Source organism: Puntigrus tetrazona, chromosome 10 (genome assembly GCF_018831695.1).
Source record: "Puntigrus tetrazona isolate hp1 chromosome 10, ASM1883169v1, whole genome shotgun sequence".
Lineage (NCBI taxonomy): Eukaryota > Metazoa > Chordata > Actinopteri > Cypriniformes > Cyprinidae > Puntigrus > Puntigrus tetrazona.
The window spans coordinates 8,303,254-8,325,887 of record NC_056708.1 but is presented as its reverse complement, the minus strand read 5'-3'; the positions used below and the strand labels follow the sequence as shown (position 1 = coordinate 8,325,887).

The 22,634-nt window shown below is 36.3% G+C and overlaps 3 protein-coding genes across 9 annotated transcripts in view; all 3 read left to right on the top strand.

The window, feature by feature from the left end:
- The window catches only part of unc13bb (unc-13 homolog Bb (C. elegans)), a 77,511-nt gene extending 70,512 nt beyond the window's left edge, over positions 1–6,999 (top strand). For 3 of the 5 annotated variants that reach the window (XM_043250618.1, XM_043250614.1, XM_043250615.1), the window contains 8 exons: positions 107–230; positions 529–579; positions 1,493–1,570; positions 1,673–1,820; positions 2,173–2,229; positions 2,551–2,643; positions 2,738–2,897; positions 4,405–6,999. In XM_043250618.1, coding sequence (XP_043106553.1) covers positions 107–230; positions 529–579; positions 1,493–1,570; positions 1,673–1,820; positions 2,173–2,229; positions 2,551–2,643; positions 2,738–2,897; positions 4,405–4,690 — 997 coding nt within the window. In that variant the 3' untranslated portion in view covers positions 4,691–6,999. The remainder of the gene's footprint in view (positions 1–106; positions 231–528; positions 580–1,492; positions 1,571–1,672; positions 1,821–2,172; positions 2,230–2,550; positions 2,644–2,737; positions 2,898–4,404) is intronic. The other 2 variants (XM_043250617.1, XM_043250616.1) reach the window with 1 other exon arrangement.
- The window catches only part of cadm2a (cell adhesion molecule 2a), a 1,030,129-nt gene that overhangs the window by 706,602 nt on the left and 300,893 nt on the right, over positions 1–22,634 (top strand). The window lies entirely within an intron of this gene.
- atp8b5b (ATPase phospholipid transporting 8B5b) lies at positions 8,866–22,203 on the top strand. The gene is made up of 28 exons (XM_043250619.1): positions 8,866–9,002; positions 11,208–11,318; positions 11,397–11,452; positions 11,548–11,661; positions 11,769–11,867; positions 11,970–12,031; positions 12,111–12,183; positions 12,475–12,545; positions 12,621–12,703; positions 12,880–13,038; positions 13,117–13,205; positions 13,296–13,489; positions 13,907–14,115; positions 14,184–14,227; positions 14,455–14,620; positions 15,215–15,403; positions 15,479–15,594; positions 15,666–15,830; positions 15,922–16,033; positions 16,177–16,282; positions 16,366–16,507; positions 16,619–16,802; positions 17,143–17,366; positions 18,214–18,297; positions 18,389–18,634; positions 19,198–19,336; positions 19,422–19,552; positions 20,751–22,203. The coding sequence occupies exons 2-28, from the start codon at positions 11,264–11,266 to the stop codon at positions 21,006–21,008; spliced, it is 3,570 nt and encodes a 1,189-aa protein (XP_043106554.1). The 5' UTR covers positions 8,866–9,002; positions 11,208–11,263; the 3' UTR covers positions 21,009–22,203.

The window sequence follows — 22,634 nt, the reverse complement described above, 5'->3', positions numbered from 1 at the left end:
TCCTCACCTGTACAGAAACTATTATTACCGTACCTGAAGCCTGTTCTAATCTGTGTGTGTGTGTGTGTGTGTGTGTGTGTGTGTGTGTGTGTGTGTTTGTGAGCAGTCTGATGCTATTTGCCTCGGTGTGTGAGAAAACCGTGTTGAAGCGAGTGCTGAAGGAGCTGTGGAGAATTGTGATGAACAGTCTTGAGAAGACCATCATCCTTCCTCAGGGCAATGACACCTTTGTAAGACCTACATGACTGGATAAATCTTAAATGCATTGTAATTTTTTCCAAACAAAACCGCTTAAAATGTTTTTGTTTTATTATTAGGTCCCTAAAATATTTATTTAACCCCTGAACACTTAATTTTAAGAAGCTTCATTTAAGAGCCTTTTTTTTTTCCTGGAACCTTTTGAGTGTTTCCTGTAAGAAATACGTTGAGTCTTAAATGTTTATATGTTCACATGTAAAAACCATGTTTTATATGTACAAATTTCTTTGCCCACTCCAGCGGCCTAACACTTCTATCTTTTCCTGGCAGGGAATGATCTTTTCAGCAGCCAAAGAATTGGGTCAGCTCTCTAAACTCAAGGTACCGCTCCAGGCTTGTTTAATCCGGACTATGATCTCTTTAAACCAGCTCAGAGCACAGCAAGAGAATACAGATGAAGGGCCTCAGTTGAAATGCTATACCATTACGTGTTTAAAACTGTGTGCTTGTAAGCAAAATATCCCATCAAACCTCGGGTTAGAATTTTTTTTGTATTTCTAACACAAAGTAAATTGTGCTGAATATAATTTGTTCCTATTTTAAGTAAATTGTGCGCTCGGTTTAATTTGTTCCTTCCTTTTAAGTAAATTCTACACTCGATATAATAATTTGTTTCCTCGTTTTAAGAAAACTGTATGTTTGATTAAATTATTTGTTCCCCTATTTTAAGTAAATTGTACTGTCAGTATAATAATTAGCTCCCTCGTATTAAATAAATTGTACACTCAATGCAATCATTTGTTTGCTCATTTTAAGTAAATCGTATGCTTGATATAACAATTTGTTTTCATATTTAAATTCAATTGTGCACACTAAATGATCCATGCCCTCATTTCATGTAAACCGTATGCATGACCAGAAGTACAATGAACTGTTTTGTGCACAGGGTTTATTTAAAATGAGGGCCCAATTTGTTGGTGTGTTTATGATTTACATAAAACGAGGGGACAAATTTGTAAATCATGCACACATTTTTTTTTGTTCCCTAAATGACATGTTCATAGCTACACAGAGCTTTTATTAACTTTGAAATAGAAAAATGGGAAAAAACTTTTCACATGTTTCTGGTGTCAGAAATACAAATATTTTAGCACATCACTCTTATGTTTACAAATCAATGATCTATTTAATCATCTATTCTGTGTTCAAATATCCCAGTGTCTCAACCCACTGATTTTGATTTGATTTGTATTAGAAGTCATTTTATCACTTGTAATGTTTTTTGGCTCTGTAGGATCACATGTCTGGTGAAGCTAAAAGCTTGACGCCCAAGCAGTGTGCTGTCATGGATGTCGCCCTTGATACCATAAAGGTATAAATGACATTTTCTTTAAATGAAGCAATACATTTCCGTGTTGTTTCACAGCAGTGGTGTTCACAGAATTAATATTTGATTATTTGCTATCCACTGCAGCAATATTTCCATGCTGGAGGAAACGGACTGAAGAAGGTGTTCTTGGAGAAGAGTCCTGAACTGTCCTCTCTGAGACACGCACTGTCCCTCTATACACAAACCACCGACACACTTATCAAGACGTTTGTCACTACTCAGCATGCTCAAGGTAATACATCCACTCCCATTTGGTCATCATTTACTTCTGTTGTTATTCCAAACCTGACTTTCTTTCGTCTGTCAAACATGAAAAGACCATATCATTTTTCATGCCTTGTTGTCATTTCTTCAATTCATATAATTTGATCTGCTAGAGTTACACTAGGTTGCAGAATTGAGCATTGGATGCTTTTGTGTATTTTTTTGTACTGAATCGTTCCCATCTTCAAGCTTTGTCTGTCTCTTTCTCCTTGTCTACTGTCCACATTTCTCTGCTGTTGCTACAATTCTCTGTGTTGCTTTTAATTCTTTGCTTTTGAGCTTCGTCTCTTCCAACATTCTGCTTCTGTCTCTGCCTCAAGTGCATAATGGAAAGGGTATGAGGATAACACCTAGTGAGAAAATACAGCCATCTAGGGGTAGGTCACCACAGACTCCCTGAGACCCAAGTACCCTTTCACGAGCCCGGATGTCTTCCTAGATGTGTTTTTTTTTCCCTCTCACAATCGCCATGTCATGTTTCATCCCAAATTTAAATTGTTATTTTATATATACAAAATCATCCCTTTTAAGGATCATTAAAGACCCCATTGTGTCCCCAACGTCATTGTCATTACTTTCTTTTTTTTTTTCTGTAAATTTGTGCGCAGGCCCATCTGGTACATTTTTCCTTAAGTTTCTCTTAAAAGCTCCACCATGCATGTGAGGCCTTGTGGTTTACACTTTGTGTGTGTGTGTAGGCTCAGGAGTTGATAAACCAGTAGGGGAAGTATCCATACAGATTGACCTCTTCACTCACCCAGGCACAGGAGAACATAAAGTTACGGTTAAAGGTAAATCTGATTTTATTTTTGCCATGTTTAAGCAAGCTTTATCTGTCCCACAGGTGTATTTTGTGATGGCTGAATGACATTTCTTCATTTCTAGTTGTGGCGGCTAATGATCTGAAGTGGCAGACGTCTGGGATGTTCCGGCCGTTTGTGGAGGTCACCATGATTGGCCCTCATCTCAGCGACAAAAAGCGCAAGTTCACCACCAAATCAAAAAACAACAGCTGGGCACCCAAATTCAATGAGACCTTCCATTTGTGAGTGCAAAATCTAGCCACTTACAACTTAATCATTAATGAAGAGCAATACATTAAAACATGGATGCCTCTTTCATAATTTTTTTTCACAATTTTTGAAAAAGAAAACATGCTCATGCACCAATATAAAATGGATGGATGGATGGATGAATGTACAGAAGGGATGGGTGCTTCGATGGATGGATAGTTGATTGGATAGGCAGATTGATGGACGGATGGATGGAATTTAGAGCTTTTGGAGGCCTTTTTATTTACAGTATGTATGTGTGTGTGTTCCATGTGACCAATTTGCATCCAAAAGTCTTTCTTTAGGGGACATTTAAGGACATTCTAATTTGTAATGAGAAGAAAAAAAACAAATAAATAAAAGTTGTTTTTTTTTTTTACGTAAATTGTGTATGAGCAAGAATTTCTGCATTTATTACTGCATCTCTGCATTTAATCTCTCTCGCTCTCTCTCTCGCTCTCTCTCTCTCTCTCTCTCTCTCTCTCTCGCTCTCTCTGTCTCTCGCTCTCTCTCTCTCGCTCTCTCTCTCTCTCTCTCTCTCTCTCTCTCTCTCTCTCTCTCTCTCTGTCTCTCTCTCTCTCTCTCTCTCTCCTCTCTCTCTCTCTCTCCCTCTCTCTCTCTCTCGCTCTCTCTCGCTCTCTCTCTCTCTCTCTCTCTCTCTCTCTCTCTCTCTCTCTCTCTCTCTCTCTCTCTCTCTCTCTCTCTCTCTCTCTCTCTCTCTCTCTCTCTCTCTCTCTCTCTCTCTCTCTCTCTGCTCTCTCTCTCTCTCTCTCTCTCTCTCTCTCGCTCTCTCTCTCTCTCTCTCTCTCTCTCTCTCTCTCTCTCTCTCTCTCTCTCTCTCTCTCTCTCTCTCTCTCTCTCTCTCTCTCTCTCTCTCTCTCTCTCTCTCTCTCTCTCTCTCTCTCTCTCTCTCTCTCTCTCTCTCTCTCTCTCTCTCTCTCTCTCTCTCTCTCTCTCTCTCTCTCTCTCTCTCTCTCTCTCTCTCTCTCTCTCTCTCTCTCTCTCTCTCTCTCTCTCTCTCTCTCTCTCTCTCTCTCTCTCTCTCTCTCTCTCTCTCTCTCTCTCTCTCTCTCTCTCTCTCTCTCTCTCTCTCTCTCTCTCTCTCTCTCTCTCTCTCTCTCTCTCTCTCTCTCTCTCTCTCTCTCTCTCTCTCTCTCTCTCTCTCTCTCTCTCTCTCTCTCTCTCTCTCTCTCTCTCTCTCTCTCTCTCTCTCTCTCTCTCTCTCTCTCTCTCTCTCTCTCTCTCTCTCTCTCTCTCTCTCTCTCTCTCTCTCTCTCTCTCTCTCTCTCTCTCTCTCTCTCTCTCTCTCTCTCTCTCTCTCTCTCTCTCTCTCTCTCTCTCTCTCTCTCTCTCTCTCTCTCTCTCTCTCTCTCTCTCTCTCTCTCTCTCTCTCTCTCTCTCTCTCTCTCTCTCTCTCTCTCTCTCTCTCTCTCTCTCTCTCTCTCTCTCTCTCTCTCTCTCTCTCTCTCTCTCGCTCTCTCTCTCGCTCTCTCTGTGCAGTATTCTTGGGAATGAGGATGGGCCAGAGTGTTATGAGCTGCAGGTGTGTGTGAAGGACTACTGCTTTGGCCGTGCAGACCGTGTGGTTGGTATTGCAGTTATACAGCTGCGTGATGTTGCGCCGAAGGCCAGCTGTGCCTGCTGGTGTCCTCTTGGCCCACGGATACACATTGATGACACGGGCCTTACCGTCATGCGCATCCTCTCCCAGCGCTCAGGTGATGAGGTTGCTAAAGAGTTTGTTAAACTCAAGTCTGACACACGCTCGGCCGAGGAGGGGAGGTGAGGATGTTTCTACAGCGGAAGACAATCTCAGACTCTTAAGTGTTGGACGGACATTAACACTGTCACCTTTTTGTATCCACACCAATGTTTTTGCTGCCCACTTACGTCCACAGAGAAGGGCTTTTAGGGACACGAGAAGCCATGTGACATGTTTCATAAAGAGCACTGTTAGTATGGCAGTGGATGAGAGGGAGTCATCCAGAAGAAAGATTGAACACAATATCTATTCAATTTATTGATATAAAAAACACACACTCATATCCAGCCGCTAATAAACTAGCAAGGGTAGACTAGTCAGGGTAGATACCAGTAGTGAGGGATAGGCATACAGGTTGCATTGGGCCAGAATTTTGTCTAATATTTTTTTGACCATTGGGTATTTATTTATTTATTTATTTATTTACAAATGGATCAATCTCATGGAAACATTTAGCTAAAAAATTAAATAATGAATAAATATAAAATATAATTACATTTTACATTAAATATAATCAACATGATTATACATTAAATAAATGCAATTACAATATTAACGCAATATTGCCTTTATGATGAATTAAGTTAATGAATATGTATTTGATATGCTGTAATATGTTACTGTGAGTAAGTACTGTGATTTTAAATATGAGTGTTTGATATATATATAAAAATAATATTTATTATTTAATTATAACAAATGTAATTCACAATGGAAATAATCTCTCTCTAAATAGAATTTTTGTATTTTGGAGTTTTTATTTTAAGCATCCATTTTTGATGTTTTGATACATTTTTATAATAATTGAAAAAGTAAAACCAGACATGCATATCCCTCACAAATATGCTTGGTCGATCCCTGACTTAAGGTCATTTAGGACACATAACCAGTAGATGGCACTGTAAGTGTGCTGGGTCATTATTTTGGTAGTGACTGTCACAGAATAGACATTCCACATTCATTTGTGCGCTTTTTCTCTGTAAACACCCCTTTTGCCATGTGTTTATTGCCTTATTTGGTTGATGCTGTGAATGTGTCAAGTTGTAATGTAATTAATATGATTGTAAGGATCATTGTGGCTCAAGAGACAGTGTTTGTGTCCTAAGGGCCATATCTCATTCACTTAGTGTTGTGGAGTGATTCGTTGCATGAATGAACCAAAATAAAAAATCGTGCTGGACAACTAGGAAAGGAGGGAGGGTTTGTAGAGCGACGTCAAATACATTTCACTCCATTTCCAAGTCAGCTCACAGCATAACACATTTGTCAGCCGAAAGTGTGCCTTTCAGGCTTTGTGACCGCTCAGATTATGGATGACCTGTTTTGCATCTCTCTTACAGTCACCATTCATTTAAAATGTGAGCGGTACTTTGGCCATCCTCTACGACCAGTAGGTGGCAGCAATAATCTTAAGTTCGCATTCACACCTGCTTCACCAGCCACAGTATTGAAGCTAAAATGCGTTTAATGGGGTGTTGTTTAATATTTTTCAATACTCTATGTATTAGAATGAAAGCGCTGAGAAATCTGCATCAGCTGAGGAGAGGAAATACGAACGTAAAAAAAATATCAGATCAAGCTCAAATGTCACCACTGATCAATAAAAGATGACTGCATGTTGTTGTTTTTTTTTTTCATTTCAAAGTGGCCTTATTTGTTCTCGCGTTTTCTATTTAAACTATTTTAACTTTTTTCCTTTTTAAGTAAATGGGAGTTCTTTTTTCTGTGAAGTCTTCATGTTACTACGTTTTTTTTTGTTTCAAATGATTTTCTTTAGTTGTTAATTGAGAAATTTTATACTGTTGTGCTTAGTTTTGCAAGAAACGACAACAAAAACAAAGGAAAAAGACAGTAACACTAGATTTGTCTCCTCATTTGTTGCCTGTGCGAAAGTCTCACCTTGTTAATCCAAATTTCAATGTATAAATATTGTATTTTTCACCAAACACTGCCAATATGTAAATGTATGTTGATTGCCAATCGTTATTGTGACTGTTGAACCTGTTATTTCTGCACATTTCTCACTTCTAACTGTGTCACTTTATATACTGTTACCGTTGTTTAGGCCAGCACTGTATTTTAGGAGGGAACTATCACTCTTTGTAATATACACATTCCTCGTGCCAACTTGTGGAAGTTCTCACTTTATTTTTAAACTCTTGAAACACTACTGACAGCTAATACTGGCATGTACGGGACTTGACTCCGTTTCCTCACATTTTTGAAGTTACATTGGTATTGTACACAGTCACTGACAAGAAAAAAATGTGTTATTAATATGTATATGTGCACATTCCAACACATGAATTTATACATAAAGTCTCTTAAACCGATTTGTTAAGCTGGTTTGTGTTAAGTTATTTCGTAGAGGAAAAAAATATCAATTTGTGTGATGTTTTTTACTGAAAAATGTCAAACTTTCTCTCTGAAATTTTAAAATGCACTATTAAAACAGCTAAATTAACAACACACGCACCTACTGCATGAATTAAGATAACGTGACCAGTAATGGGAATAACAGCGTTATAAATAAATGGCATAAATAACTTTTTTTTTCAGTAATGCGTAATCAAACAAATGACTGTTTCTGCCGTTACTGACAATAGTAGCTGTAGGCTGTCTGGCATGTTATAAACTCTGTGAAGGCGCATGGGTCGCCGTTGCTTTGTCTTTGTCACATACGAATCAATTAGAGCAAACCTTGCAGCTCATTAATACTAAGTGAGTTTTATATTGCTATTAGTAGTAGGATTTCATAGTGGTTTTGTTATTATTTTTTTGGAAACGTGATAATCAAGCACCACCACCAGTCCTAATTCAGTCAACATGACAAATATGCGTTCATACTTGGTAATTCTGCTTATTAAAATATTATAATTTTTGACTGACTGCTGCTATTTGTCAGTAGATAAATAGTGTAGATTAATGTGCAATGTTTTATAATAATAATTTATTATATTTGGTGTCTATTTCATTAATTTACATTTAATATTGGGGGCAGCCATTTGATTTTATTATTATTATTATTTAGGTGATAATTACTTTCCCTAGTAATTAGTTACTTTAGGTTACTATTTGTGTGAAGTAACTAATAACTATAGCTAATTACTTTTTAAACTAACATGCCTAACACAGGACATGACATGTAGCACACTATCAATATATAATGCTTTTTTTTAGTGCTTTTTTTCCATTATCTTAGTATTTGTCCTCATTATACTGTTCTACATGGAGCAGCATGAACAGTCTGCTTAAATATCTTCTTTTGTCATTCAAAAAACAATGGTTAAAACAAAGGTTCAAAATGCAATATGTATTTCTGTGTAACAATGCATAGGTTAACATTGTTGTTTGCACGTTTCAACACACTGAGCTATATGTTCTCATTTGGGATATTTGAGTCTTAATATGGGATTTCCTTATTTTCTACCCTCTTGTTTGTTGTTTGTGTCAACAAAAGCGATAATAAAACAGCCTTTCCTTTAGCTGATGTGTGACATGGTATGCCACAACACAAACGTGACCTATTTTTGTAGTGTTTTCATCGCCTGTTCTAAGGGATCTCTGCAGTAGCTCAGCTGTTTATCCTACATGGCAATTCGAATGCATAGAAGAAATGTCTACTACACTATGAACGAGCAAACCTCTTGAAATTGTATAATTTGTTATGTCTGTCCAAATTTGAGCTGCCAACTTGAAAAGTAACATCCAGGGGACTTTTCCATTCTCTATAGTAAAAACAAAACAAAACAGGTTCTTTAGATTTGTCAAATGTTCTTCACACTAAAGGAAAAAAAGTTTGTTTGGAGAACACAAAATGGTTCTTCTGTGGCATCACTTTAAATCCCAGTCCATTTCGGGACCCTTTATTTTTTTTTTAAACCACACAAATGAGGTTTAGATTGGAAGGATTTTACATGATACCAAATTTCAGCCAGTTTCCAGCGAACAGTCCACGTCATTCCCTCATCTGACTCTTTTACCAGCTTCCGTTCCAGCCCACCAGAGTCCAAAGATCATCCACTATTTGCTTTCCGTCTATCCCTGAACATACTATACAGTAAAATCCCTCTATTTCCTTCAAGCTCATGCAATTGTCCAATCACTAACCCCCTTCTTAGGCCACAACTGGCTCCACCCAGCCCTGGAAACCTCTTCCTGATGTCTGGTTACGCCCTTATCTTTCACCTGTACTCTAAGGAAGGGGCCTCTTCTGATGTTGAATTATGGGAAGTGTAGTGATGTTTCTGTGTGTCCTTTTCCACGCATGTTTATAGGGTGGGGGTTTATTCTGAAATACTGCTGTTTCTCTAGGGATCCTGGACGTGTGACTCAGGTATGACGCCCTCAGCTATTGACCTTTTCTGATTTTATAAATGTTTAGTGAGCTAAGAAAGTGAGATATTAGGCTTCAAAAATGTTATTTCCTTTTTGAAAGAGGAAGCCTTTTTACTCTTAAAGTTGAGTTACTTATTGACATTAGCTAGAGGCACTGGCACCTGAAGTGAAGTGCTCAAGTTAAAAAATGAAACACTAAACTTTGTACGCAAAATACTTTGCTGTTAACATATAACGCCTTTCAGTACATATTTAGAGAGGGGAGTGTAGATTTGTAAAGTAAAGTAACAGTGAAGTAATAAGGCGATGGACAGGCTTTTTAGGAGTGTGTTTAAGGGCGTGCGATCTTCCTTGTCGACTCTTGAATATAGATGGCGAGGGGTCGAGTGTTTTCCTGATGGTGAAGGAAAACCAGTCCCCGTACGGCCATTTACCGCCAACGTTAGTGATGGTCATTGAACTCTCCTAGTCAATGTGGCACACAAGTCACACTGATAGATTTTTACAGTTACACATGTAAGAGCTTTGAGGGGGAAAAGAAGTTATGTTTGAAATTGCTATTGTAAAAACCTGTCAATTCGTTAATTGCGAGTTACCTTACCATGAAATTAAAAATCTATATCTATTTAAATGTATACCTATGATACATGTAATATTATGGCAAGTTGTTATTAGTAACTGTTTACATGTAAGTAATTAGTATGCATAGCATATTGGGCATTTACTATAACCATATCACATTTCTTTATTACATGGTTGTTGTTTTTTTTGTTATGTAAGTTATGTGCGTTTTATGTCGTTTTATGTTATATAGGTAATGTGTATTGGATTGTTTGATATTTGACAGTACTACATATTTAACTGTTTTTCGTAATATATTTAATGCTTGCTAGGTCGTTTTGAACTTCATGTAGCCTCCTTGTATCTTTATGCTAGTTATTATATATGAACATTTTAAGCAAATCATTTTATCCTAAGTCTGTTGGTTTATTAACATGTCATAAATAATGCAGCCTTAGCAATACCTTTCGTCACTTTCAGCAGCGCATGAAACATAAAACATGCATGACATTTTTGTTAACATTCTGCAAACCACAGTTTTACGTTTTAAAAAAATCCTACAAAATATAGTAAGAAAAGTAATGATACTTAATCACATGTAATTGAAAAAGCAACACATTTGAATGAATGTTACATTAATTTTATGTTTTTTCGAAGTAAACGATTTGTTTTTGATACTCTATTGTGCCTCCTTTCATGGGCGTTGCCAATGTGTTGACTTTTGAGCGATCCCAGTTGTTTAATAAGTTGGTAATGATAATATTAGATTAGATAAAGAGTGAGATGAAGGTATGTCAGCGCGGTCTAATGTTCAGGGTTATGGGCAGCCATATGCAACACTTCTCGCTAATATCACTAATTTCTATTTGGGAAAATTTATTTTAGACACAAAATATGCTTTTAAGATTTTAGAGCATTTACTTAATATAATTTAAGATCTTTGAAGTCTTGTGTGTATGGAGAAGGCCTATATGTGTAAATACATGTGTTTCTCATCAATACTCTGTGCTGATAAGACAAGAGCTGTAAAATAAACTGCCAGTTTATCATTAACCACAGTTAGACACTAGCAGAAAAATATCATAATGCGTTATGATCAGACTCAATACAACCTGCAGTTTGGCTGATTTCAAAGCTTTGAAGGAGGACTTTTAACATAAACCTTCATTCGTAATCTATCTTTAGGACCTACAGAAAACCTACAGTCAAACGAGGTCACATGGTATTACAGGGTTTTTTTCTTTTTTGCTTAAGGGTTTATTTTATCATATTTTATTTTTATCATTTTCATCATCATACTACTGTATATGCCAATCATTAATGACAAATACTTCAAAAACTATTTGTAAAATCTGGCATCCCTGGTTGTGACCTTACATAAGACAACTGAAACAGCGATGGCCGTTACAAAGCAAATACATAAGTTGCATAACATAACATAAATTGCGCAATAGTTACAATTGAATAGATGCAATTCAACCCGTCCATATGATTATGAAGCTCCAGAAAATGTTTCATGTCTATTCATGTAAATTGTGTATTTTTCTTCCCATTTAATAGTTTTAAAATGACGTTTTAATAAATATTTATTGATTTATTGCATTAAAATCGAATGAATGTTTATTTTATTTTGGTTTCTTAGAATTTGTTTTTGTAGTTGGTTTCGCTTAATGAGCGTGATGATGTGAACAGAGAAACATGGGCTCCCTGCTGTCTGCGTGTGGAATTAGTGTGAAGGAAAAAAAAGTAGAAGGTAACATACAAGTTTTTTAAAACGTATAGATAGATTTCTTGTTTATTTATGCTGTGTTTTTGTATTTTATTTCTTCAGAGGAGAGACATTTGCGAGCTAATGACAGGGACTTCAACTTGTCGTTTAAGTATGCCGTGAGTGGTAAAATACTAATATATCTTACATGCAAAAAAAAACCCATTTTTTTTGGAGCATATTGTGAGCATTTTGGTTATGTGTGTCCTTTTAGAACAATTCCATCAAGACATCTAAGTACAACGTGTTCACCTTCCTCCCTCTCAATCTGTTTGAGCAGTTTCAAAGACTGGCCAATGCTTACTTTGTCTTTCTTCTCATCTTACAGGTATTGAATCTCTTAAATTAGGTTACTACATTATTGCAGCAATTGAAAAGTTTGAAAAAGCTTGTAAGAACAGTTCTAACAGGCTTCACTGTAATTGTGTTGCACAGCTGATTCCTCAAATCTCGTCTCTGTCCTGGTTCACGACTGTAGTTCCACTGCTGCTGGTGCTGTCTATAACCCTAGCCAAAGATCTCTCTGATGACATTGTGAGTCCACTTCCTATGTCCAATACAGACAACAACGTGTTCGACTGTGCATTCACAGGATCTCTTTCTTGCTTTTGTTCCCATGTTCATCCTACAACACAGACCAGACACAAGAATGACAAACATGTGAACAACAGAAAAATAGAAGTGCTCATTAATGGAGAGTAAGTGTTTAACCTCTGTGTATATGACGTTCCTTATCTTTTTACCAAATGCATTTTCCAAAATCATGGATTCAAACAGGCTGAAGAGTGAAAAATGGATGAATGTTCAAGTGGGCGACATTGTCAAGCTGGAAAACAATGAGTTTGTCACAGTAAGTTTACATTAGGCCTATTGAACTAACACTATGAAACACTCCAAATGACTCAATTTTAAGCTAAAAACTAAAAAATATAAAAATAAAATGACATGTTTACAAAAACAATAATAGTATGTAATGAATTCTAAAATAACTTGCCAGAACTTAAAAAGATGATAATAATAATCTTGAAAGATAGAAAGATAATAATCTTGTTAATAACAAAAACTGGTTTCTTTTTACAGTCATTATTTACTACTGTATAATAAACTTAAACATGAACCTCTATTGTTTCCTGTTCTACAGGCAGATTTGTTGTTACTTTCTAGTAGTGAACCTCTCAACCTCATCTACATTGAAACGGCTGAGCTGGACGGGTTAGTATCTAAACATGTGGATGTAAACATGAACTTGTCCCTCTGTTATTATACCAGATTGTATGTCTGTGACAGGGAGACCAACCTGAAGGTGAAACAGGCTCTGACAATCACAGGAGACCTGGGCAACGACATCCAGCAACTAGCAGCATTCAGTGGTGAGTGACATAATGTAGGCTAACTGCAAAGAAGGTTGCTAGGACATTGCTAAGTGGTTTCTAAGGTGTTCTTAGGTGGTTGCTAGGGTATTACTAATAGCAAACTGCATAAATGTTCATCTGCTGTTTAGCGCCCTTCATCTATAACATGAGTATATCAATATTGCATTTCTCAGGTGAGGTGCGCTGTGAGCCTCCAAACAACCGTCTGGATAAGTTCACAGGAACTCTGACAGTGAGAGGAGAGACGTTTGCTCTAGATAATGAGAGGATTTTACTCAGAGGATGTACCCTCAGAAACACAGAGTGGTGCTTCGGCCTGGTGGTGTTTGGAGGTGCGTAATCCTAATCTAGAAATATGAAGTCTTTATTCAAGTTTTATGTATTCAAAAGCTTTGTTCAAATTTGTTTAGGTCCTGACACAAAACTCATGCAGAACTCTGGGAAATCCATGTTTAAGAGAACCAGCATTGATCATCTTATGAATGTCCTAGTGATGTTTGTGAGTAGATGTGTGTAATTATGTTCAGAAAATTAGTTATAAGTGAGTAATAAAATGTTTCATTTTGCATCCTATTTATTTGTTTCTTAGATTTTTGGTTTTCTGGCCTTCATGTGCACCATCTTGTCCATTGGGAATGCCATTTGGGAATACCAAGAAGGGAATTCCTTCATTACTTTCCTCCCCAGGGCTGATGGGGCAAATGCATCTCTCTCAGCATTTCTTACTTTCTGGTCCTACGTCATCATCCTCAACACTGTGGTTCCCATCTCTCTCTATGTCAGGTCAGATGTTGTAATAACTTATATCACCCTTGAATATTGTCTGGTTATTTTACAATTACATATTTAATTCTCTCATTATTTGTTCACCATGTCATTCCAAACCTGTATGACTTTCTTTCTTGTCTGGATCATAGCAGATATTTTGAAGATAGAAATAACATATTTAGAAAAAAACAATTATGGTAATGATAACAATGAAAATGATGGTAAACAAAATTCTGTTTACCCACATTCTCAACATTTGATTTTGAGCAATGCAAAATTAAATAATTTATTATATAAAATGAGAAAGAGATTTTTAAATACTACCAAATACAAAACAATTGTAATATTTTTCAACATTTATTTTATAATTTGTAATAAAAGAAAATAGTATAAAAAAAATCCTAATGAACTTTTTTTTTGCCGTTTCAATAGTGTTGAGATCCTTCGTCTGGGGAACAGTTATTTCATTGACTGGGATCGTAAAATGTATCACGTCAAGAGTGACACACCAGCCCAGGCCAGGACAACCACTCTAAATGAAGAGCTGGGTCAGATCAAATATATCTTCTCTGATAAGACAGGAACTTTAACCCAGAACATCATGACCTTCAACAGATGCTCCATCAATGGAAAATCCTATGGTAAGAGCTTAAAGAATCAACAATTCCACCTAAAGGGTAGTATTTAACAGTTTTTTTATGTTCCTCAGGTGAAGTTGTGGACTTTGCTGGGCAGAGGGTTGAAGTCACCGAGGTTAGTAGTCAAAACATTTTAAATATAAAACTTAAAAGCTACAGGCAAGTCCAGGGTTGATGTCACAAGGACTCTTACAGTCTTTATGAGAAGTGTAAAACTGTTTTAGTAATTAATTAGCAATTATTCATAATTATATTATTATTCATGATTCTAGTCTACCCTTGGAACTGAAAAAAAATAAAAAGTTACTTATTCATTCTTTCTATGTTCTTCCTCATTTATAGAAGACCGAGAAAGTTGATTTCTCCTGGAACTCTCTTGCTGACCCAAAGTTCTATTTCTATGACCACAAGCTGGTGGAAGCAGTAAAGTTAGGCTCTCCAGAGGTCCAGGACTTTTTCCGTCTGCTGGCACTCTGCCACACTGTCATGCCTGAGGAAAAAACAGAAGGTGAGTGCCATCTAGTGCATGCTCTGCAACACTATTACTTATTCACAATGTATTGCCAACATTTTTAAATACAAATTACATAGATACATGAGCAAATCATTCTGCAGTACAAATATTGATTTTCAATTATATTCTATATATACACAGAATTAAAAGTGTATGTATTTGTTCAATCAAAAGTACAGTTATATAAAATATTATTGTAATTTAACATAAATGATTTCTGTTTTAATATGGTTTCAAATGTAATTTATTTCTGTGATGCAAAGCCAGTCTTCAGTGTCACATTCAGTTTCTTTTAGAAATCCTTAAAAGCCTTATTATTATCAATGTTGAAAGACCTATTATTTTTTCTTTCAGGATTTTCGGAGGAAAGTGTTTAAAATAACAGCATAACAATTTTACTAACAATTGAATGCATCCTTACTGAATAAAAGCATTACTTTCTTTTTGAAAAATATTAGGCTAAAAATGAAAAAATGTAAACAATATCCATCAATTATGGAATGTAGAAATTGATTATAATAATTATAATAAAATACAGTTTATTACAATTTATTACATTAAATCAGCCTCATATTTGTTTCTTCACAGGAGAGCTATTTTACCAGGCTCAGTCTCCAGACGAAGGGGCTCTGGTCACTGCAGCAAGGAATTTCGGCTTTGTATTTCGTTCACGTACCCCAGAAACCATCTCTCTGGTGGAGATGGGAGTGCCCACCACCTATGAGCTACTGGCAGTGCTGGACTTCAACAATGTCCGCAAGAGGATGTCTGTTATTGGTGAGACCATGTGCTGATACTCTTCTAAGCAGGGAATCATTCAAAAAAACAATGATACAATGTGTGGTTCTCTAGTTCGTAGTCCAGAGGGCAAGCTGACACTGTACTGTAAGGGAGCTGACACAATTATCTACGAGAGGCTGCATCCATCATCCTCCAAACTCATGGAGGTCACCACACAACATCTAAACGTGAGTTACATTTGTGCATTCCATAAGATTGTATGAGTGTGTGTAAGTTACTAATGTCCGTATAACACAAGGAATATGCTGGAGAGGGTCTGAGGACATTGGCTTTGGCCTATAAAGACTTAGAAGAAGACGAATTTGAGAAGTGGAGAGAACGCCATCATGAGGCCAGCATCGCTTTGGATGACCGTGAGGCAAAACTGGACACAATTTATGAAGAGATTGAGAAAGATTTAATGGTAAAAATGAAGTTTTTTTCAGTCTAAGTCAATAAGACTTCTCTAATTTGTGAGTTTTTTCTTATGCAAAGTTTGTTTATGTGTGCATCAGCTCCTTGGTGCTTCTGCAGTTGAGGATAAACTTCAAGATGGCGTGCCTCAGACCATTGAGCAGCTCGCCAAAGCTGACATCAAAATTTGGGTGCTTACTGGAGACAAACAAGGTAAGTTTTCAAATTTACTTGTCACAAATTAGTGGCTATTAATTAATTAAAAATGAATTAATTTTAATGGCTTCTAAACATTCTATGCTTGTCTAGTTAATGTTTTCACTACTGATCATGCTCACCATTGCAATGTCCCACAGAGACTGCTGAGAACATTGGTTATTCTTGTAATATGCTGCGAGAGGAAATGAAAGAGATCTTCGTAGTGGCCGCCAACACAGCAGAGGAAGTGAGAGAAGAGCTTGTGTAAGTTTCATCTGTCTCTTCTTCTCCCAAACAATTTCAAATGGATCACGTTTGAAATTAAGAGATCAATACTCCATGTTCAGAAATGCCAGGAAAAAGATGTCACCAGAATCGGGGGATGATCCACCCATTGAGAAGAGCAGACTTCTGGGCAAAAAATCTCAGGTGGTGGAAGACGAGAAGGTTGATGGGGAGTATGGACTGGTAATAAATGGCCACAGTCTGGTAAGAGAAATCTAACATTGTTTCATTAATGTCCAATCTTCTTCAAAAATATGCAACAATTGATTAGCATAATGCTTTTAAACCTTGCATGTCCTGATATTCTGTGTCCAGGCATTTGCTCTGCAGAAGGACATGCAGCTGGAGCTTTTGAGGACTGCATGTATGTGCCAAACAGTCATCTGTTGCAGGGTCACCCCTCTCCAGAAAGCTCAAGTGGTGGAACTTGTCAAGAAGCACAAGAAAGCTGTCACTTTAGCTATTGGAGATGGAGCCAATGATGTCAGCATGATCAAAAGTAAGTGTTTCTCACAGAGATGGCATGAGTGAGATTATATACACTAAGAAAAGCAAAACAATGAGCCAGTGTCAAACTTTATAACATAATGGAACCATATAACATAATATAATATAAACACAATGGCCTGGTTTCATAGACAGGGCTTAGCCTAAACCAGGATTAAGATTTCAGTTATTAAAGATATTTAAGTAATTTTTATAAACTTGCCTTTAGAGAAAAGGTATTACTGCTTTGTATCTTAATATAAAACAAATCGTGCTAAATGTGCTAAAATCGCTTATCAACATTGACTGTTTAAAAGTGTATCTAATCTTTCAACTCCTCGTGACCTCTACAGCTGCCCATATTGGTGTTGGCATTAGTGGGCAGGAGGGCATGCAGGCGGTTCTCTCCAGTGACTTCTCCTTTGCTCAGTTCCGTTACCTCCAGCGCCTCTTGTTGGTCCACGGCCGATGGTCCTATCTGCGTATGTGTAAGTTTCTGCGCTACTTCTTCTACAAGAACTTCACCTTTACCTTTGTCCACTTCTGGTATGGCTTCTTCTGCGGCTTCTCTGCACAGGTGAGATGGAAACTTTTTAAGTCATTTCACATGATTTTCGTTTATAGTTTAGTAATAGACCAGGCTGTTTAATCAGATAAAAATCAGCCTTTACCTACCATAATGTATGTGTGTATACTGTGTATATTTATTATGTATATGTAAATAAAAACACATGCATGTATATATTAAAGAAAAAAAAAACATGCAGTTTTTAAATGAAAGTTGCTGAAAAATTACAACAATTTTGCAGTGGGCCAGAATTTCTCTACAATGCTGTAACAGACTTAGGCAAGTTATCGCAAACGCTTGATTACAGTTGTTGCTGTGGCCCAATCAGTTATTAAGTTTAGGGGGCAAGCACTTTTTAACACAGGTGCTTGTGGGTTTCATTTAAAAACTCCAAGTTGTGTTAAAGTGTGACAAACATGCAAAAAAAAAGAAATCAGAAAAGGGGCCAACATTTTTTCCCACCACAGTATATATTTATACATTTATATTAGACTGTTAGCAAATAAATAGTTTAAATTAATTATTTAGGTACATTTTTCTGTTATTTCTATTTTTAATTTAGCGTGTTAATTGCAGGGTTTTGTTTGTAAAATGTATTAGCAATTTCTTAGAGAATTGTTTTTTTTTTTTATTTTTGCTATTTACATTTTTAATCATCAAAACAATTTGATTGATAAAGCAAACAGTAAAATTTCCTTGAATGTTTTAGCATAAATCTTAAACAAATACTTTTTTTTTCAATTGCTCTGTTGTAAAATAAAAAAACTTTCTTGAGCATACATCGCACAAATTACTAATTTATTCATCATTTTGTGTTCTCTCTCTCTCTCTCTCTCTCTCTCTCTCTCTCAAAAAGACTGTGTATGATGAGTGGTTTATTACACTCTACAATCTGGTGTATACGGCTTTACCTGTTATTGGCCTCAGTCTCTTTGATCAAGTATGTCATATATCAAAATACCCCATCCCTGAATTAACATAACATTTAGCATAATTGAACTAAATTCATTCATGAACGTGTGCATGTGCAGGATGTAAATGACCGCTGGAGTTTTCAGTATCCTCATCTGTACTCACCTGGTCAGTTAAACCAGTATTTCAGTAAGATGGCTTTCGCAAGGATTCTTCTGCACAGCTGCTACAGCTCACTCGTCCTCTTCTTCGTACCTTGGGCAGCCATGTGCGACACCGTCAGAGATGATGGCAAAGACATTGCAGATTATCAGTCTTTTGCCCTGCTAGCACAGACCTGCCTGCTTATTGCTGTCAGCGTGCAGGTAAATTGTCATTTAACAGTATGCACACACACATACACAAAATGCACAAGGGCTGTCTCATTCAAAAATGTAATAATCTATATACTGTACATTTGAGAAATAGACGCATTGGACACATACTGCATATTGACCCCAAGATCTTTTGGACAAAATTTTAGAACCTAAACCTGTTTTGTTTGAAAAATGTGTTGCTTATAGTTTATTTATTTTTTTAAGTATTTATTTGATCAAAAATACTTTCTAAAAAAAGTAAATAACTTTTCTATTTGAATATCTTTTAATAAATATTTTTAATATTTATTTTTCAATGCCATATGATCCTTCAGAAATAATTCTAATATGCTGATTTGCTGTCAGTAACATTTTGCTTTATTATACGCTGAAAATATCTGAATTACGTAATATTTTTGTGAAACCCAGCCATGATACATTTTTTCCTAGGATTTTTAGATTAATGGAATGTTCAGAAGAAATTTGAACAGAATAAGAATAGAAATTTCAACCCTGACTCCAAACCTTTAAATGGTTGATGCAAACAAACCCTATGTTTATGTGTGTTTAAGCTGGGTTTGGACACATACTATTGGACAGCAGTGAATCAGTTCTTCCTGTGGGGCAGTCTTTCAGTGTATTTTGCTGTCACCTTCACCATGTACAGCAACGGCATGTACTTGATCTTCACGTCGTCTTTTCCTTTTATCGGTGAGTGTACCGCCCCATCCCAATCACATCTGATCATCCTGCTGTTTGCATGTTAAGCTGCTACAAATGACTCAATCTTCCTCAGGCACTGCAAGAAACTCTCTGAACCAGCCAAACGTGTGGTTGACCATCTTCCTGACCACCATACTGTGCATATTGCCTGTGGTGGCAAAACGGTTCCTCTTCATCCAACTCAAGCCCACTATCAATGACAAGGTGGGTTCAAATTTTATTCTCACCTCAGACAGGCGATCTGACCAATTATAACTCTGAATTTACTATTCTTTCCACTAAACAAATCAGACAGGAGAGTAGATAAGTGTCTGTTCTATTTCATCATGTCTGTAATGCCTAATAAAGCAGTGTTTGAAAGACCAGTGCTGCTTTGTGTACAGCGTTACAGAGGAAACCACTATTTTTACTACTCCAAATGTGGCACATAATGGCAAAAAATGAATTAGCATTTTCATTAAGACCGATGTGAAAAGACCAACAAGTGGGCAGTTAATATGTTAAGGTTTCATGTTGAAGTCAACATGAAACAGCTTGGGATTCGTTTTTAAAAATAACCCATTTCAATAATTCAGTCGACTCTGCTATACACTGAATGAAAGGTAATTATCAAAAATTCTTAATAGGGACACTTTAATAAAAAGATGATTGGTTCACTTGCCGTGCTACTGTGATCTCTCATGACACATTAAAGAGCCACAAAATTGTATTTATTGTTTGAATTTCTCAACAAAAAAAAAAAAAAAAAAACTTTAAAAGCTGAGACTTTGTTTTATACCGAAAGTAACCTGTATTCTCTGTCGGGGCGTTGTCAGTTTCCTCTTTGCACTGTGATGTATTTTCACTGCTTGAGAACATGATGTGTCATGGCTTGTTGAACATAGAACTAGATTCAGAATGTAATATATCGAGACCATACAGTATTTTGTGTTGTCCTGAATTTAAGCTGGACTTTATTCTGACTTCTTCTTGACTCCTCTCATCTTAAAAGATCTCAAGATTAATTTTTTTTTTCCAGAAGAATATCGTATGATGGATTTTGCCTGCCATCTTGTACTACACGTTTACTATTTATAGCAATATTGCTACAGTGTTTAAACTTGCCAGTTCTTGACAGGATGACAATATGAGATCTTCCTCCCTTTATGAGTACAACGCATGATTTGAATGAGTCAGAGCTGTGGGTTGCAGTGGCATGGCTGTGGTGCAGCATCACGCTGAGGCATAATGTCAAGGTTATTTCTGGAATCCGTAATCAGTGGTGTCACAATCTCATGAACAGGAGTCGTTCATAAACAGAATAACTATAATTTGAGCCTTATGCTTTTTACTTATTCTGTTTTTTAATAATATTCTTTCCTTTCAGCATACTGTATATTTTTCTCATTCTTCTGCTCTACAGGTGCGCCATAAGGTCAGACAGGCCAAAGCTGTGCCTCCACCGCCTCCTCGTAAATTCCCTCGACGCCGAATCAGTACGCGGCGATCTGGTTACGCCTTCTCTCATGCTCGTGGTTATGGAGACCTTGTCACCTCTGGACGTTTCCTGCGTATTCCAGTTAAGAGCAGACCAGCTCTTTTCCCCCACACTGATACGCCAGTGGCTGACAGCACACCTCAGACTTATCGAACCATCTTTGAGGAGGCTCAGAGTCCCTAAAACTCCTTATTCTGTTGTATATTTTCTTGTGATGACTTGCCGACAAACTAGTTTTGACATTCACACACACACACAAACACACACACATATATATATATATATATATATATATACACACACAGTATATGTTTATTTTAATTTTATGACATCAAAATGTTGCATAAAAAGAGGTCTAGAGATTATTCAAGAAGAGCTTCACACAAGCACATTTCATGTACTTTTAATTGTGTATGACAGTTTCATAAATGTTTTGTATGTTTTTTTCATGCTTTTTTTTATCAATTAATACTTGATTTGACATACTTTATCATATTTTGTGCTAAGGTGCAAATGTGCCTTGATTAGTGATAAATATAATAAACTTAAAACTACAAAAACAAAAAAATAATAATAATTTAAATTTGTATTTAGGTAATTTTTTGGTGTATCAAGAATCAAATTAAATTGGTTTTATTAGTATATGTAGTAATATATGTTAAGTTCTGAGATCAATGCATTTGTGAAACACACCATTTTAAGCAAATGATTGAAATTCATAAAGCAAATTTTTAGTTAACATATTAATAAAAAGCAATACAATATATGGATACACTTTATATTATATATACTTACCTACTATATGACAACATTTTAATGAATAATTTGATTCAATGTGCTTATTGCATACATATTTTCTCAGTACATTGTACATTTAAAAAAAGCTGCATGTATCTTTACTTCTGTAGTACTGTTTATCTTTTTTATCATTTTCCACCTCAATAAATAAATAATTTATATTTTCTGACTTACAGTATGTACAGTACATTAAAGACACCTAATATAAAATGGGGCCAAACAAATAAGCATAAAGCATTCTTATAAAGAAAACATTTACAACAACATCCTTTTTGGAAACTGCATCTGTAAAAACACTTTGTAAAGCCTGCCCTTACTATATAATGTTACATTGTTTTGATCTTTGTTCTAGAATGCTTAAAGATTTTTTTTAGAATAGTGGATTATCCTCACGTTGCATTCATGTCCATTTCAAAACTGATTACAAGACTTCCCCTTGGAAAAACAAGGCTGCAGGAGTGATGGAATGTTCCAGTTTGTCATTGTTTTCTGCTTGAGTGAACTGGATGAGCTTGATGAAATTGTACAGGAGGTTTGACTGACAGGCGGCCTGTCCTAATAAAACTCTGAATGATGCATATTCCTTGATTTTACAAAGAATTTCATGTTTTACAACACTGTTTATAGTACATTTATATTTCATCATATTTTAACTTCCATGTGACATAAATTTTCCCACGTGCATCATTTAGAATATGCTATCTATCAGTTATTCTTTGTTTATTAGAAACAATGGCATACAAATATTTTCTGGGCATCTTCTACTCCTACCGATTAAGGTCAAAGCCAGTGATCTTTTTGATATATAATCTGATGAGTTTGTTGTTGTTAACCATGTGTGTGAGCTGTTTCTTAATGCGCTGTTGAATTGAGAGAGAGTCAGTCAATCAGACGAAGGGATTTAGCCACCTTTCCCAGCAGTGCCTACAGCAGATGTTTGTGAGATTATCCATATCCATGCGTCATCAAAGGCAAGAGTCTGTCAACTTGTTATTAGAGTGACGGGGAGAT